Source organism: Porites lutea, chromosome 10, assembly GCF_958299795.1.
Source record: "Porites lutea chromosome 10, jaPorLute2.1, whole genome shotgun sequence".
Classification (NCBI taxonomy): domain Eukaryota; kingdom Metazoa; phylum Cnidaria; class Anthozoa; order Scleractinia; family Poritidae; genus Porites; species Porites lutea.
Window position 1 is genome coordinate 25,453,861 of NC_133210.1, and position 18,669 is coordinate 25,472,529.

The 18,669-nt window shown below is 38.9% G+C and overlaps 1 protein-coding gene across 1 annotated transcript; it reads left to right on the plus strand.

Moving 5' to 3' along the window:
• Positions 1-409: 409 nt before the first annotated feature.
• On the plus strand, positions 410-17,110 carry LOC140949895 (cytochrome P450 10-like). The gene is made up of 9 exons (XM_073399040.1): positions 410-890; positions 1,851-2,041; positions 3,662-3,946; positions 10,870-10,967; positions 13,747-13,913; positions 14,641-14,719; positions 15,150-15,306; positions 16,046-16,089; positions 16,974-17,110. Exons 1-9 carry the CDS (start codon positions 433-435, stop codon positions 17,082-17,084), a joined length of 1,590 nt encoding a protein of 529 aa, XP_073255141.1. The 5' UTR covers positions 410-432; the 3' UTR covers positions 17,085-17,110.
• Positions 17,111-18,669: the final 1,559 nt, after the last annotated feature.

Here is an 18,669-nt window from a genome sequence, read left to right on the forward strand (position 1 = left end):
TTTGTTGGCTTGTAACTATAACATAATTTTTGATTTGGTATATTTGTGTATTGCCCACCTATGTGGAAAATTGTAAGTGTTGATTGACCAATAAAAATGATTGATTGATTGATTGATTGACTGAGCTACATTCACACCGGCAATATGGAGATGGAGTACGAAATATCGAAAAGACTGAGCTAACTATTTAATACAAAACCTAGGCCTTAACAAAAATTAAAATACGAAAATAAGCTAACATGAACAAGCAACTCCATCCCCGCTTCCCCCTCCCCCTCCCCCCCCCCCCCCCAAAAAGAAAAAAATCCCTCACATTTTGCACCCCTATTCGCTAACCATGGTCACGCAACACTGGTTCACTTTCACGCTAACAACATAGATATTTTGTTAGGTCACAAGGTCACTTGGACTTCTTGTGTCAGGTACGGACGCATGTTTTTCTCTCGCGAAATGGACGACTCACTGTACTTATTCTGTTCGGGCTTAGTCATTGCAGCCCTGGTTTGGCTTTTCAATCCTTTAGGAAAACTGGAAAGCCTGATGGGCTGTCTGTTGAACTCGGGAAGTGCTAAACTCCCCGATGGCGTGCGCTCGTTCGACGACATGCCAGGCCCTAGAGGATGGCCGTTCTTTGGCGACATATTCAGCTACCTTAAGGAAGCTGACTTCAAACAACGGATAGAACAGCTTAAAAGCAACTTTGCTAAGTACGGACCGATATATAAGAGGACCATTCTGGGGAGGAATGTTGTTTTAATACAAGACCCCAAGGATGTGGAGACAGTGATCAAAGCTGATGGTAGATGTCCGATGCGACCGAAGCAATCGTTATTGAAGGCAGTAGAAGAATACAGCAAAAGTAGAGGAATACCCAAGGGTTTAGTAGTTCGGTAAGGTTCAAGAATTGTGATATACATGCCCTTAGTATGTAGTGAGATTTTCGTCTTAGTATGCGTGAGATTTTCGTCTTGTCATGACCAGAATTTCCAAAAGTCTCCCAGCGACTTCCGAAGGTTTCCGACGATTTTTCAAAGACTTCCGAACATTGCCGAAAATGTCCAAAGATGTTCCAACGATCTTTGAGCACTTCTGAAGTTACTTAGAACTAAAAGATGACAATTTTAGTTTGGTTTGATTTCATTAGGACACAAAGTCATCATTCAGCTCCTATTTGGAACAGTTTCTTGGAAATGGAATTGAATTTACATTATTAATCATGTGTCATGTGTAAAGAAACAATTTGTACGGATTTGTGATTTAGTCCAGAGGCAAAACATGTGAGAGTTGGCAGGTATAGAATTCGTAACTTCAACATCAACTCCCCGGGCAACCCCCTTGTTAACCCCCCCAACCCCCCCCCCCCCCCCCCCGGGCATTTGAACTTTCGAAGAAGTCCTGTTACATCACAAGGGGCCCCAACGAACCGTGTGGCCATTCTAATGTTTGAATTTAGAGGAAATTCCTAATTAATGTATGGAAATATCATAAAGGTTCACATTATAATTTAGTGGTAGCGAATGGTAAAATCTGAGACTCGCCAAGACGCCGAGATCCTTGTTAGAAATCCGAGCCCGAGACTTTTTGGTAAAAAGTTTCGAGACTCAAAAAAAGTAAAAACAAACCATGCAAAAACGAGACTTTGAGACTTAACAAAAACACTTCCTAGATTTCGAGATCCTGCCAAAATTTTCCGAGACCCATGTTTTTCAAGGTACCATTCACCACCCGTTAATTTATCATAATAATAATGCAATAAATTCTTATATTATTATATAATCTAAGGTCTATTTACAAGTAATGTTCTGTATTGTTTGTGCCTTGTTTGTTACATTTACTTTTTTGGTTTTTAGGGAGGGAGAAGATTGGAACCGAATGCGTAAGGCTCTGGCACCAAAAATGCTGCGACCAAAAGACGTACGGGACAACATGGACAACTTTACTGCTGTAACTAGGGATGCTATAGAGCACATGGTTTCTATAAGAGGAATTGATATGGAGATTCCAGATCTTGACAAAGAACTTGCAAAGTGGGCAACTGAGTGTAAGTGTTTACTATTAAGTAAGCAACCTGTTATATCAGAACCCGAAGGGTGGGGGGGTACTCCCCATGATGGCCTATACAGGAAGGTTCTGCCCGAGAGGGGTATCTTTTTCAGGCCTCAAGTACTAGTATATGAAAGGGTAGGGATTTCAGTGACTTGTTGAAGTATATAAAAGGGTAGCAAAATCTGTCATTTGTGTCTGTGAAAGGTTCCAAAAGGGCTAACAGATGCAAAGTTCTAAAGAAGGTATGTGAAAGGGGTACCATTTGTCAATAGAAGGTATACGAAAGGAATACCTTTTTCGTGAAAAATGGTATATAAAAGGGTTTGGGGTTGACCTCTACTGTATTCCTCGAATAAGCGGCCATGCACTTATTTCAAATTTAAGCCTAAAAGGAGGGGCACCTACTACAAGGAGGGCGCTTAATCAAGGGAGCACTCATTACGTTTTTCTTTAAATGAACTAGAGGATGGTTTAGTTGTTCCTAGGAAGTTTACAGTATTTACCAAGAAGGTGGGCAATATTAGGACAAAAATTAATAGAAGAGAAAATGCACGTAAAGGAACTGCAAGCGCCACATGGATATCGATACAAATAAGTAGTGACTTAATGATAAGAAACTTTTCTCCCATACTGATTCCACTGTAGTTGAAGCCTTAAAAGTTAAAAATATTGTGGCCATAGAGGCTGTTTTTTCTCGTATCCCTACAGGGCCATTTATTTGATACTATAATGGCCTTAGGGGTGGGCGTGTAAGTTGGTGGTAACCCTGTGTTCATCAATCGGATAGAGTTTTACTTACGGGTTTGGTTGAACATTAGAAGCAGTGGCTGGAGAATGGCCTCTCAAACCATATTGAAATTAAAATGATAGAATCTAAATTATTTTGTCAGACATGTTACAAAACTTTTTTATCTTGTGGGTTTTGTTTTTCCAAGTCAGACCACATGGTGTTCTTGAGGGCCTTTTGTCTTGTCATTAGTTGTGCATGCATATATGCATGTGGAAAGTGCGGACTCCCGTGATAAATTTTCTTTGGTGTTCTTACAGTTGACTAATTACATCTTTAGCCCTTGAAAAATGTCAAAAAAGAATGCAAAAAAAGCTTTTTTTCCATGAATGCTCTGCCTTACTTGATATTATAGTTGTGCAAAAGTGACTAAAAATTACTTAGGGATTCTGCTTGCCTTAAAGTTTCAGGAAGACTATTCCACAGAACAGCACCACTGTATCGAAAATTATTACGGAGATAATTAGTGCCTGGTTGTGGAATCGTTAATTTATTTACAGAATCTCCAAAAGTGTATGAAGTGGTATTGGATCGAGCAATAAATTTCGAGCTTAGGCACTCAGGAGCAAGGCCATTAAGGAATTTAAACGCCATTAAGGCTTTTTGAATATCACGCTGAGTGCTAAGATTTTTTCAATTTAAATTTTGGAACAGCTGCGAAGCATCTGCGTCATAGTTTAAGAAAGTGAGAGCTCGCGCTGCACGATTTTGGAGTTTTACGCCCCTGTCAGGATGAATATTGCTTGGAGCAAATTGATGTTAGTCACTCTTGGTACTTAAAAGGTTAAAGGGAATGACTCAAAAATGAGCTCCACTCAACTTTTCTAGCCGTAGGTACCATGGCGTTTGACGTAAGAGTTGGACTGTATGATGACCCACCCAACAAAGACACCGTTAAAATGGTTCAAGCTACATTGGATGCGTTTGCACTCATGGGAAAGCTGGGTCGAGGATGGGAAAACCTGTGCTACATGTTCTTCACGACTTCCACATATCGGAAATTCTGTGAAGCTACAGATACCTCATTCGCCATGAGCCAAAAGATTGTGGACAACAAGGTTGCAGAATTGAACAAAATGGCTGAAGAAGGAGGGAGGTTTGATGACAATCAAAGTGAGTGTAACTTAATGAATTCTACTGTGTTCTTATCGCCACTGGCAAGGCGTGGGTGATGAGAGTGTGGTCGAGGTATATGTCCAGTGGTCCACTCTCTCGTAGTCGGCCTCAAATTGTTTGCAGACTGCGAGCAGTACATATATGTTATTGACCAAGGGTTATGCTGCGAGCAGTCCCTCTTCAGTCAGTCGAGTCTTAGCTCGGCAGGACTGGAGAGAGCGAAATGGCCGAGAGGGAAACTGGAGAGAGGCCTTTCCTGCCTCCCCCCAGCTTCCCCTCGGCTTCTTGTTTTTCACTTTCGCTTGCTTCGCGCAATTTCCTCGCTCGCGTGACCATCCTGAGAGACTGCTCACAGTCTAACCAAGGGTGAGATCAAGATGCTGATGGCTGAATATTGGCCAAGTTCTTTTTTACGTTTTTACTAAAAACACCAAAAAACGAGGCCAGTATCAGCTAACTTGACCGAACAAGCCTGGTCAAAAAAAGGATTTACTATATAGCCAAAAAGGGTGCTTTTTCTTGCATGGCGGGAAATCCCGAGCCAAGCGACTGCTCAGCGGTAGCCAATCAGAATGAAGCATTCGCCTCATCCCTCCGCTTATGATAAGATATTAGCCTGCGTAGCAGGCGCTTGGAAGTAGTGGGCGAAAGAGAGAACTGGCGCGCGCGAGGGAGACACGCGTGTCTCATGCTCTTGCGCCCGTTTTTTTCTTGTACCCACTACTTCCAAGCAGCTGCTACACAGGCTAATAAGATATCTTGTTGACCCACATGAGCTCATTGAACCGGACGGGCACGGTTTCTGAGGAAGTTATTGCCTCACCACTCTTTCTTTTGTAAAATTTTTGTCTGTTAACGGACGGGGCTGTCCCCACTTCTAAACGACAGTCAACTGGAACGAAGGCCTAAGCTCTACCGCGGTGGAACCTGTGAAAAGATGAATAATTAATTAACGTAACTAGATTCTCATTTTTCAAAGAGTCGAAGAATATTGAGGCGCTTCTTTCCACTGAAAAAAGTTACCTCATGCGTGAATTAAATTATGCTGACAAATGGCACCGACGATAACACAAATTTCAGTTTTTTTCACTTCTAAGTAAACTTTCTAAACGTCTAGTAAAAACTATAATAAACTGATAGTAAATTAATAATATTTAAAGTGTAAGCCCCGAAATACTTTACTTAGATTTTTCAACTGTTTTCTCCTTTGACCGCGGTGACTGCCTTAAAGCACAAATACATAACGTTAGCAGTTATTTTGAGTTTTACATCAAGTCGCCCAAAGTTATGTCGGCCAAAATTTTTAGGATAGGAAAGGTAACCAGGCCTTCGCCGAAGGCGGACGTGTTCTTGCTAGCTCCTTTAGATGAAATTCAAAACTTGTAAAATAATGTAATCAACGAAGGTTGCTTGGCTTTCATTCGCTTAAATAACATGGGAAAAGAAGACGCCCGAGCCGATAGTCGTAAACGGTTAAGGGAAAGCGGCTCACAGACTGACGGGGAAGATGCGTTCGACGAAGCCGACGGCCATTGTCGTGGGGCTTTTGCCAAACTAGATGAAGTCAGTGAAAAGCTCGACAAAGTGCTAACAAGACTCGGCGAGTTAGAGGCTATGCAAGGTAGAGTGGCAGAATTGGAAAAAGAAAATAAAAGTTTACAAGAAAGCCTGAACACCGCTCAAGCCGACATCGACGACCTAAATTCGTCTTCAACCGCCACGTGTGCAACACTGGAAACCCACGCAAAGAATCTGGAAGACCTCAGTGCTAAAATAAAACATCTTGAGTGCCGCAACATCAAGTTAGAAGCATACACAAGACGTGAAAATCTAAAAGTGTATTCCAGAAGGAAGAGGTGAGTCAACTTCTGCTGAAGATCGATTGAAAAAAGTGATGCGCGATGAACTTAAGATCCCAGAGGAAGATATCGAACAGATCCGTTTCGAACGCGTTCACCGCATCCCTACTAAGAAGAATACCAGTCAAGGACAGAACTCCAAACCTAGGCCTATTATAGCTAAATTTAGCTTCTTTCAAGACAAGGAGTATGTTTGGTCTTTTGTTAAAAACTTGAAAAACACTAACATTTCAATCGCGAATGATTTCCCCCGGGAAATTGATGAAATACAGAAAACGTTATATCCCATCTTGAAAAAGGCCAAACAGAAAAAGCAAACAGCCTATTTCGAAGTTGATAAGCTAATTATAAACGGGCAAATCTACAGAGGTGAAGAAACAACCAATCTCCCATACTACGGTCTGATTATGGACACAAGAAACAGAGGAAACTAAAGCCAAAGCGGTCACAGCGCGACAGCACATCAATAGTTAAGTTTAGTTTAAGGTTTATGTGTGTAATAAGTGTTAAACTATTTAACCCTCCTTGTTTAATTAGAAATGTGAGTGCACTGGAAACTTCTTACTTGATATGTTACTGTATGTTTTTCTGTAGATTAATAATTTGTTTTAGGGCGAATATTATCGTTTATGTGCACTATATTTTCTTGCACTCTGCTATACCATCGATTTCATTTTCGTTTTATATGACTTCTTCTATAATACCACTTCCCCGATTCAGCTCTAATGACCGATCATTCTCTTAATCTACTATCTCTCAATGCGAGGGGACTAAGCAATTTCAGAAAAAGGCGAACAATTTTCACGTGGTGTCGAAAACGAAACTCGGATATAATATTCCTGCAAGAAACTCATTCGACATTGTCAACACAGTTAAAATGGAAAAACGAATGGGGTGCAGAACTTATTTGCTCCCATGGGAGCTCAAACTCTCGAGGTGTTGCAATCTTAATTAAAAAAGGTCTTGATTGCGTTATTCACTCTCAAATTGTAGATACATCGGGGAGGTATATCGTTGTTAAAGCCGCTATCAAAGATAAAATGTATGTTCTCGTAAACATTTATGCACCAAACAAAGACGAAGACATCATTAAATTCCTCAAAAATGTGTTATCTAAGCTGCAGACCGAAAATTTAGATTCAGAAGAAAATATTGTGATTGGAGGTGATTTCAATTGTCCTCTGAATCCTACACTGGACAAAAAAGGTGGCATAATGACGCCTAGGAAATCTGTGATAAATTTCATCAACGATGTCCAAAGTCAACTAGATCTTGTAGATATATGGAGAGTTAAAAACCCGCAAACTAAAAGTTTTACCTGGAGTCAACGATCTCCGCCGATATTTTGTCGCCTTGATTATTGGTTGATTTCTAACAATTTACATGACTTGGTCAAAGCCACAAATATAATCCCCGCCATCAGAACTGACCATTCTGCTATCTATTTAGAATTTGGGAACGTGGACAAAGAGGCTAAGGGTCCTGGGTTCTGGAAGATGAACACCTCCATATTGGAGGATGATGAGTACATTGATGACCTTACAAAAATGGTACCAATTTGGATCAAGGAAGGCCGAAAAGAACTTTCCGACCACCGTAACATTTGGGACTGGATAAAATATAACATAAGATCTCATGCTATAAAATATTCCAAAAAGAAAGCAAAGGAGAGAAACGAAAGAGGATCAAAACTTGAAAAAGAATATACTGAAGCGAAACAGGTTTTCGAAACAAACCCCAATGATTCGAATGGCAACAATTTAAATGCGGCTAAGGATAAGCTGGAATCATTTTATGATGAAAAAGTCAACGGAATAATAATCCGCGCCCGAGCACGTTGGTATGAACACGGCGAGAAAAGTACCAAATATTTCCTAAACTTAGAAAAAAGAAATCATGTAAAAAAGCATATAAGGAAACTAGTAATCAGCGGCGTCGTAAAGACAGATCCCTATGACATTCTTCAAGAACAAAAACGTTTTTATCGAGAGTTATACAAAAGTTCAAATAGTGATGCGGAAAACCGTCAGAACATTGTAAAGTTTCTAGAGAATTTGAATATACCTCAATTAACCGAAGAACAAAAGTTGACCTGCGAAGGCAAAATTTTAGCTGAGGAATGTTACAATATCCTCGAGAGCTTTCAAACCAACAAAACTCCCGGGAATGACGGAATTCCTATAGAATTCTACAAAGTGTTCTGGCCTTTAATAAGCGATCCTTTTCTTAAATGCGTGAACGAAAGCTTTGAAAAAGGTGAAATGTCTTGTTCTCAAAAACAAGCGGTAATTACTCTAATAGAAAAAAAAGGAAAAGATCGTTCATATATTGAGAACTGGCGTTCAATCTCTCTCGTAAATGTTGACACAAAAATTATGTCTAAAGTGATCGCCACTAGAATTAAAAATGTTCTTCCAAATATTATACACCATAACCAAACTGGATACGTGAAAGACCGATATATCGGCGAAACAATTAGATCAGTTTTCGATATTATGGATTTCACTGCAAAAGAAAGTATTCCGGGACTAATGATATTTATTGATTTTGAAAAGGCATTTGATAGCGTAGAATGGGAATTTCTTCTCTATTGTTTGAAATCCTTCAATTTTGGCCCTAATTTCATCCATTGGGTTCAAACGTTCTACAGAAACATACAAAGCTGTGTGATAAACAACGGACTTTCATCTGAATACTTTAATCTTGAACGTGGGGTACGGCAGGGGGACCCGCTCTCTCCTTACCTCTTTGTAGTTACTATAGAAACATTAGCAATTGCAATTCGACAAAATAAAGATATCAAAGGTATCTCTATTGGGAGTGAGGAGACAAAAATTCTTCAATACGCAGATGATACGACTGCAATACTTGCCGACACAAGCTCTGCTACTGCTCTTTTTAGGCTGTTAGATGATTTCAAGATTGTCTCTGGCTTAAAGATTAATTGTTCCAAAACGGAAGCTATGTGGATAGGTTCTTCAAGGAACTGCAAAGCACAGCCTTTTGGAATTAAATGGCCTAACGAACCGATAAAGGCTTTAGGAATTTATTACACGTATGATCAAAAATTGCTTCTTGAAAAGAATTTCATAGAAAGATTAGACAGTATTAAAAACCTGACTAGAATTTGGTCCTCTAGAGGACTTTCTATTTATGGCAAAATTACACTTATCAAATCTCTATTAATCCCGAAATTTGTTTATATGTCATCTTTAATACCTACCCCAAAAGAATTTTGTAAGTCAGTTAAACCAGTTATTATTTCAATTCTTATGGAATGGTCGTGATAAAGTCACACGCAGATCGGCGATAAATGAATACTCCAACGGAGGATTAAAGATGATTGATTTTGATAGCATGATAATATCGCTTCGATTGGCATGGCTAAAAAGAATAGCTAGCTCAAATGATGGCACCTGGAAAAGGTATCTGACACACCATCTAGAACGCTTTGGCGGCCTTTTCTTGTTTCATTGCAACTATGATGTTAGTATCCTTCCACTGAATATCTCTCTATTCTATCTAGAATTACTGCAGTGGTGGTCAGAATTTAGAGATACGTTCTCTTCAGAAAAAGACTGGCGTTATATTCTTTGGAATAACAAACAAATACTCATTAATAATAAATCAGTTTATTATAAAAGCTATTTCGAAGCTGGTGTAGTTCACATCAGCGATCTATCCTTTGACTTAAATAACAAAGATTCCTTTTCCTTAGTTTCTAACAGGATTTCTAAAACTAATTTTTTAGTTTGGGCAGGTCTTCGACACTCCATTCCTTCCATTTTAAAAAATTGTACTCGTAAATCAACAACAGGTGAACTTTCTCTAAAAATTGACAATAATATATTTGATGTCACAAAGAAGAAATCTAAAGACTATTATACTTTACTTGTAAGCAGAAAGGCTCTTTTTCCAACTAATGTAAACCAGCTGCAAAATGAATCTCATTTCACACTCGAGGAAGTTAAACAAATTTTTATGATCCCGCATAGTGTTGCTCTTGAAGCATATGTTAAGGCATTTCAATACAAAATTCTTAACTCCATTCTCTATACTAATGCTAAACTTTACAATATTGGCTTTAAATTGAATGACTCGTGTTCATTTTGTTCATCTGAACCAGAAACGCTATATCACTTCCTATATCTCTGTCCTTTCTCGGTAGATTTCTGGCGTGACTTCGAAGTATTCTGGCACCAACTTTAAAGGAAAACATTCGACTTTCGTTGCAAGATGTTTTAGTTGGAATGATACGACAAAACTCCCCTTCTGCTAAGCTTCTAAACTATCTAATTATGATTGAGAAATTGTTCTTGTGGGATTGTAGAAGAAGTCAAATTCTTCCGAATATATATGGATTTAAAAAGAAAATTGCTGTAAAATATGAAACGGAAAAATATATAAGTCTGCATAGTAAAAAAACAAAGGATTTCTTTGAAGCTAAATGGATAGTGTCGCCTCTTGTAAATGCTTAACTGTTTAAAGGTTTTAATAAGCATCCACATTTCTAGTTTGTTTGAATTTTGTTCTTTTTCCTTTTTTTTTTGGTTACCGTCTATTGTTAGTGATATTGGGTTTTTTTGTATTATATTATTAGTATTAGTAATATTAGTTGTAACATTATAATTATGTAGGTAAGTAACTAATTTGCTGTATTAATATCAATTTGTTTCAATAAAGAATTATATTTAAAAAAAAAATTAAAAAAAAAAAAAATTTATAGGATAATTTGTCGCCCGAGTGCTGAGTTTATGTTTTCCGAAAAATTTCCTTGCTCAACAACATCCTAACCTTCTATTACCTATTTTTCGCGCTTCTTTCTCTATCAAGGTTTGAAAAACGAGACACATTAATTTAAACCAGACTGTACATTTATCACGCTTTTTCGTTGTATCCTGCCTTAAAGATCGAGATGCTTTATTCCACTTTAATTATTTATCTGTGTATTGCTCATGACTATAAATTTTGGGTGACATAACTTCGGTGAGATGAGTTTCAGGCGACTTGACTAGTTAAATAATTTTCATTCCAGCTTACTTTTTTATTTCTCTATTGCAGATGTATCTCTACTGACCTATCTATTGATGAAAGGCGAACTCACCCCGGAAGAGATTAATATGAATTCAATCGGAATGTTCAGAGCAGGAGTCGAAACGGTAAACACGCCAATCATTACGGAGTTTATTATTATTATTATTATTATTATTATTATTATTATTATTATAAATAAAAATCCTATTTACAATTAATTCGCTTAATAAAAAAAGGAAAAACTATTCATTCAAAAACACTATTTACAATTCCTGTAGATTTAAAAAGCACTTAATTTAGCTTAAAAAAGTTAATTTAAGGTGACTCGACCCAGTTTTTTGGGGGGAGTACTCTCCTACTTTGAAGCTCTCTGGTATCCCCACCTTTACTTTTATCGTAAGTCTAACACATAGAATGGATAACATATAGATCAATCTACAATATAACATAAAATTTTTGGCGATCGGAGTAAATGTCACGTGGTTATAATGCCACGCCCCTTTGAGGTCTGAGTCGAAAATCTGCTGTTGCAGGCATTTTTTCATGAAAATCTCTCGGCTACACATAGCGCGCATTAGTGCCTTGCGCTGAACAGAGTTTCACCAAAATCGCAAAGACCCAATTCGAGAAATTCAGCGGTTTCCAAATTTAGGTCATAATTTATGCGAAAATGATAAGCAAACTTTACACGGATTATATCTAATAAACTATGAGATTCATCTCTTTATTTTGAGCATCCTTATAACAGATGGGTCCTTGCAAGTCAGCAAAACGCTTTAGGGCCTTGTAAATGCGCGCGATTTCGAGCAAAGGAAACATATAGAAATTATAGTTTTCGCTATTTGTTGACGTTTGTCAGCGTTTAAGAGTCTTTCTCACGAAAAAAGCATTTTCTTAAAAATTCGTAGTTTTTTTTCCTTCCAATTTTTTCAGGGCCACAATTGATTAACTAACTACCCGGACTCTGAATTTCATGGTCATTGAAAAACTGTGACATTATCTTCTATAAGCCCAAACTTGAGTAAACATTGAAGATTTTTAGCGTTTTGGCTGAGTTTGTGCTTTGGGAAATGTCTATTGTTTCTAGTCTGTCATTATACAGCATTCTTGTTCAGCACGCGTGCAATGACCGCGCTTGGCTGACTTCCGAATGCTCACCGACATATGATCAGTTTGGTACAGTGAGACAGGCCATGGCTTGATACATACAGGTTTAACTCACAATTTTTAATCAATTCTCGTGCTTCTTGTGCCTTTGCAAAAAAATCAAGAAGTGCTACACACTAAATCTACTTACTATTAAAAAAATATCATTTTTTCATATGTTTAATGCAAGCCAATAATCAAACCAACTCGTGACGGGAATATCTCGGTGAGCATTCGGAAGTCAGCCAAACGTGGTCATTGCACGCGTGCTGAACAAGAATGCTGTATAATGACAGACTAGAAACAATAGACAACTCCCAAAGCACAAACTCAGCCAAAAGAAGAAGAAGAAGAAGATAATGTCACAGTTTTTCAATGACCATGAAATTCAAAGTCCGGGTAGTTAGTTAATCAATTGTGGCCCTGAAAAAATTGGAAGGAAAAAAAACTACGAATTTTTAAGAAAATGCTTTTTTCGTGAGAAAGACTCTTAAACGCTGACAAACGTCAACAAATAGCGAAAACTATAATTTCTATATGTTTCCTTTGCTCGAAATCGCGCGCTTTTACAAGGCCCTAAAGCGTTTTGCTGACTTGCAAGGACCCATCTGTTATAACGATGCCCAAAATAAAGGGATGAATCTCTTAGTTTATTAGATATAATCCGTGTAAAGTTTGCTTATCATTTTCGCATAAATTATGACCTAAATTTGGAAACCGCTGAATTTCTCGAATTGGGTCTTTGCGATTTTGGTGAAACTCGGTTCAAGGCACTAATGCGCACTATGTGTAGCCGAGAGATTTTCAAGAAAAAATGCCGGCAACAGCAGATTTTCGACTCAGACTTCAAAGGGGTGTGGCATTATAATCACGTGACATTTACTCCGATCGCCAAAAATTTTATGTTATATTGTAGACTGATCTATATGTTATCCATTCTATGTGTTAGACTTACGATAAAAGTAAAGGTGGGGATACCACAGAGCTTCAAAGTAGGATGGTACCCCCCCAAAAAGACTGGGTCGAGTCACCTTAACTAAGAAAAATTTTTTTCGAATTAAAAACATTTCATTTCAATTAAAAAAAAAACTGTCAACCTCTAAAATTCAAAAGTTTCTTTCAACTGCTAAAAACAAAAAAAATAGTAATAATAATGAAATAAAAAGATATATATGAAGTAAGGAAACACATCAATAGTCCGATTTAATGGCTCCTTCAGCAACTTCGACGTCTATATCAACATTCTTAATGTCACATGGCACTCTTCTTGTCCTAGAGCCTCGAAGACAAACCAACGCAGATCTCAAGAGTGCGAATGAGGTTCTGGTTCTGATCCATGAGATGGTTTTGGCATACTGCTCCCCTTTTTTGATGGCAATCAGCTGTGCTAAACGGCTATGATGCTTCAAGCACTCCATTATTATTATTATTATTATTATTATTATTATTATTATTATTATTATTATTATTATTATTATTATTATTATTATTATTATTATTATTATTATTATTAATTTAAGAATCATTACAAAACTACTAAGGCCCCATCCTCGAGTATCTTGGTATTAGACTCCATTGCGATCATTCCAGCACGCAAAAAAGGCAAATATCGCTCGGGGGGTACTCCCTATAATGGCTTATAGGTGGAGGCTCGGCCCGAAAGGGGTACCTTTTTCTGGCAAAGGGTGGGGACTTTACTTTTTAACGTTTATGAAAGGTTAATAAATTTATTTGTGTATTTATCTACCAATTTTTCAGACATCTAACGCAATGCTGTGGCTTCTTTATGATTTGGCCAATAATCCCAAGGTACAGGAGAAGGTTTATGAAGAAGTACTCTCTCTCATTGGGCCGCACGGTGATTTCAACTCTGAGAATTTTGCAAAGTTACAGTACATTAAAGCTTGTGTGAAAGAATCCATGAGGTATGTCGTCTAGTGCAGTGTTCTATCTGGCTATATCGTGAACATTCGCACCAATTTGATGTCGTAAAAATCACCCCCTCCCCCCCCCCCCCCCACAAAAAAATTGTTATGGTTAGGGCTCCCTGATGAAATTTCTCCCGGTGATATCTCCTTAGTAACTCCACAGGAGTATTTCGTGTATAAGTTAGGGTACTAGGTGTTGACTTAAGCACATAAATGACCTGAAACAGCAATGTCCTCGTGACATAACTCCTTTAAGCTTCGGTCAAAGACAAATAAAATCGTCGTGCGTGTTCTCCTCAGTTTTTGCCAATTTGCTTCGTTATCAAATTAAGGGCAAGACGTTTTCATGTTTATGATAGGGAGCTTTAGCAACGGCGACGGCGACGGCGACGGCGGCGAAAACGTCACCCGAAGATTTCGCGTTTTTTTAAAACTTTGTCGCGATTAATATCTCACTCGTTTAAAATGTCAAGTGTGGGTAAATTCCCTGGAAGTGGATTCTTAGGGATCAACCCCAAGTTAAAAAGGAGATGAAAGAGAATTTCGTCTTGCATTTTCCACCTCCATAAAATGTCGCATAAGGGAATTTTATCTTGAGTTTTGCAGTGACCGCAGAGAAAAATCACAAATAGTTTGTTTTGCTAATTAAACCTTTTGCTTTTTGGAAGTTTTCGTTGGAGTCGCCGTGAAATGAAATGAAAACGTGTTTAACCTTTAACCCTAGACTCCACCCTATTGCCAGTGGCTGGGCCCGTTTATTGAACCAAGATGTAGTTATCTCCGGCTACAACGTTCCAGCAAATGTAAGTATTCTTTCTTTGTTCCTTCCCATTTTCCAATTTTTCTTTCTTTTTTTCTCTCTCCTCTTCATACGATGCGAAGATAAGAATTTCTTGGCAACAATATTTTTGAGTGACACCTAAACATTCATCGAAAGGTGAGAAAAGTCTCGCGGACCAAGGTATGTCATTCCTTCAAAATCTTGATTCTCTCACCTTGCTAGAAGTCAGCCTTTTTTTTGCGTAACGAGAAAGACTCTGCTTGAATCGAGAAAAAACTTTGTTGAGCATGCGTTAGAATAAAGTTTCTTAACCACCCAGGCTTGATAGCGGTGTGTAGAAGAAGAAGAAGAAGAAGAACAAGAAGAAGAAGAAGAAGAAACAAACTTAGCAGCATATTTCACACTAAATCTCCTATTGTATAATCTAAACATCTTTTATCTCTTTTGTACAGAGTGTAATTGTTTATAACAATTACCTTTCTGGACGGTCCGAAGAGCTGTTCAAGTTTCCCTTGGAATACAGACCTGAACGTTGGCTGAATGAAGACCTTGGGAAAATTCATCCATTTGCTAGTCTTCCGTTTGGAGTCGGTCCTCGTATGTGTATAGGTGAGTTCATATATTATTAATACCGAGCAGGCCCTATGTCGTTTTTTCTAGATAGGTCAGGAAGAGGAAGACGACGATCGACTCTGCTGAGCTTCCGAGTTGCCGCAAGCCTCTGTTTCAAAGCGAGGCTAAGTGCGAAGCCATTGATAAGAAAAAGATTTTTCTATTCTCATGCAAATAAACCTCATTTTCACAACAAACGTTTTGCAAGGAATTCGTTTTGCAATGTAACCGAGCTTCACTCAGCCTCGCTTTCAAATTATGCTAACGACTGCGCGACTTCCAAAAAGGTTTTGAAATTCTCTGTCCTTGGATTAGGGGTAAATTAAAGAATCCTGGGGTCTGCGCTTCAAGCTTCTCTTTTGCTCCATGTGAGGGAAAACGGATTCCGGAACCCGGGAAATTTTTGCTCTTCGAATACGAAATCCTGGGCTTTGGAATCGACTGTCTTTGGAATCCGGAATATAGGCTCGATTACCAGCCGCTGGTCGGGAAAATGAGCCCGCACTCATCCCCCCGAAGTCTCTCTTCGGGGAAGATCAAAGACCGAACCCGGGAGACGGCGGAAATCGAGCCTATCCGGAATAGAGCTCTAGGAATCCGGAATCCAAGTCTCACTGACAAAGACCTGGAGTCCAACGCGTTTCAGAGAAACGTTTCGATTTCCCGTGTTGTGCTTTGTTGTGACCTTAAGCTTGTCCTCTACGTCAGAGACTAAATGATATTTATTGCATTCCAGGCCGCCGTATTGCTGAAGCTGAAATTTACCTGCTGGGTGCAAAGGTAATGGACACTAGTACATTGTATCAAAAAAATAAGTGCATAATAATAAGTAGCCTGAGCCACAGATGGAACTTATCTTAAGTTAAGCCCGTCTGCGAAACCGCATCGAAATCCTTGTTGTAGGACCCCACCTGTGTACCAGAATTTGAGTACGCGTCATGATTGGCCTTTTAAAAATACCAGTGTGGTTTTGCCAATCAGGTTGAAAGGAAATTTAAAACGCATTTCCGGTAATTCATTGAGTTTCGGTTGAAGACCCAGAACAAGGATGTCGGCGCTGCGTTGAAGACGTTACTCGGGAATTTACGCAACGACGACGGCCATGGCTACGAAAAGGTCACTTAAAAGTGAATTTGCGTTGCCTCAAACTTAATCGCGCTTATTCCATCTCGTTTAATTCGTCAAATGTTGTCAAATTTGTTGGATTTGAATTCTAAAGGACGCCATCAAAGTTCCGGAAAGCAAAAAGAAAGTTGTCGTCTTTTGTTCCCGTCTTCGACAAAACGAGAAATTAGGCAGTTTCACGTTGTAGTCGTGCAACGACGGCTGAGAAATCTACAAAAAAAGGTGATGCACGCGCAAAGTTGTTGTTTTGCCAATCTAAACCCATTGCTTTTTTGCGTTCTCGTTGCCGTCGCCGTCGTCGTTGCGTAAACTCCCTAATAACCAGGGTTAGATGATGTCTGCGACACAAGCTACTTTAGTATTTAGAAACATCAACTGATTTTATTTCAGTCATAATTTGAAACAAAAGGACGTAAAATGAAAAGTGCTCTTAATTATAAATTTCCAAATGGCGTCCTACATATACCAGCATAACCTTGACCATTGTCAACCATTGTCTACTAATAAATTAAAATTATTTCATACTGCTATAATTTCAGATCGTTCAGCGATTCATTTTGGAATACCAAGGAGAACCTGCATCCATGAAGTTTAGATTACTGGCAGTTCCAGACAGGACTTTGAAGATAAAATTTATTGATCGCCAATGATTTTCAAAAACTCATAATTCAACTCATTTTCTCATTTTTCATGGCAAGTAACTTGCGCATCAGTACATTCATATCACCCATGCAGTGGCCACCATCGTCATTACTGACCAAATTTTGACGATAAGGGCAATATGCCATCTATGCGTTCAGGGTATATTGCCCCAATATACAATTGCAATCGCTCTTATCTAGGCAGCGGTTTGGCAGCCTAGCTGTTTTGGTGTGAGTGAACTCATGGAAATGGCGAAAGAGTTCACAAGCTATCCGAAGACGAAACAGCCGTTTCGTTAATGCAAGAATACGTAAGAGATCAGTATTGCTCAATAAATGCCCTCGATATTTTGAGGAGTATTTGCGTAACTGGCGGGATTAGCGGGGGAGCCACGAGAAAATTTGGAGCAAGTGAAAGAAGAAAGTACCGCGCGCATAACAATCTCGACAGTACATCTGCCTAATCCTTCACATCATACTCAAATATTCCTTGGAGAAAATCTCGTGGTCTGAATTGGGAAAGCTGAAAAGGTCTATTCTTCCTAATTAGTGAGAGCTGACCAAATTTGGAAGATGTTTGCCGATAACATTGCCTATAATTGACGTCAGTTATAGCGGAGCTCCACCCGCGCGCGAAGCGCGCGTGGGCGGAGCCCCATAGCTAAGGAAATGTAGTAATCTACCCATCCCAGAAAATTTGGTAATCACGTGATCGTACACCGAGCGAGCGATCGAGCGAGCGACCGTCCGTCCGCACCACAGGCATACCAATGTAAAATAACTCAATCAACAGGTATGGGAAGCCAAATGCAACTCAAGGATTTATTTGGAAGGAAATCACATGGCCGCCCGGACTTTTAGAAAGAGAAAAGTCGTGTCTTTTTCGGCGTTATTTTTTATGTGTACACTAACGTGGATAACAGAGAAAGAGCTAGAGCGAGTTATTGAAAATTCGTAGGAAGAAAAACATGGAAATTCAGAGCGGCGGTGAGAAAATGAGAAATGCTAGCGGCCAGCAAGGTGAAAATGAGCGGCAGTGAAAAATAAAAGCGAACACGAACACTGGAAACAAAATATTGGGTAAGCACATACGACAATTTCTCCATAAAAATAGTGTGTAACTAGGACGTTTGACGTTTTAGTCGTACAAAACAGCGTTGTAGTCGTACAAAACAACGGCAAGGGAAAGACAAAAAAGCGTGCTGCACGTGCAAATTTGTTTTTTGCTAATTAGAAGAAAAAGTGTGCTGCACGTGCAATTTGTTTTTTTGCTAATTACATCTATTAGTCTTGAAGCCATTTTCATTGTCGTCCCCCGTTTAGCATAACAAGATTTAATTTTTTTTAGTTTACACGTATTATTAACCAGAGCTTCGCTTTTAGCCCTGGCTAAATCTATATATTACTGATAATCGGGAGAAAGAATCGACAGGTGGTGAGGTCGCTTAGATCTTTAGGTAATACTTAGTAGGAGATCGAGGTGTCATCCAATCGCGTCCTCAGGGGCCTCTCGGTTTTCAAAAAGCGTCATACGGGAAAACGGGAAAACGAGAAAACACTGGGTACAAGGTTGAGCCGCCAAGGACAGGTTGAG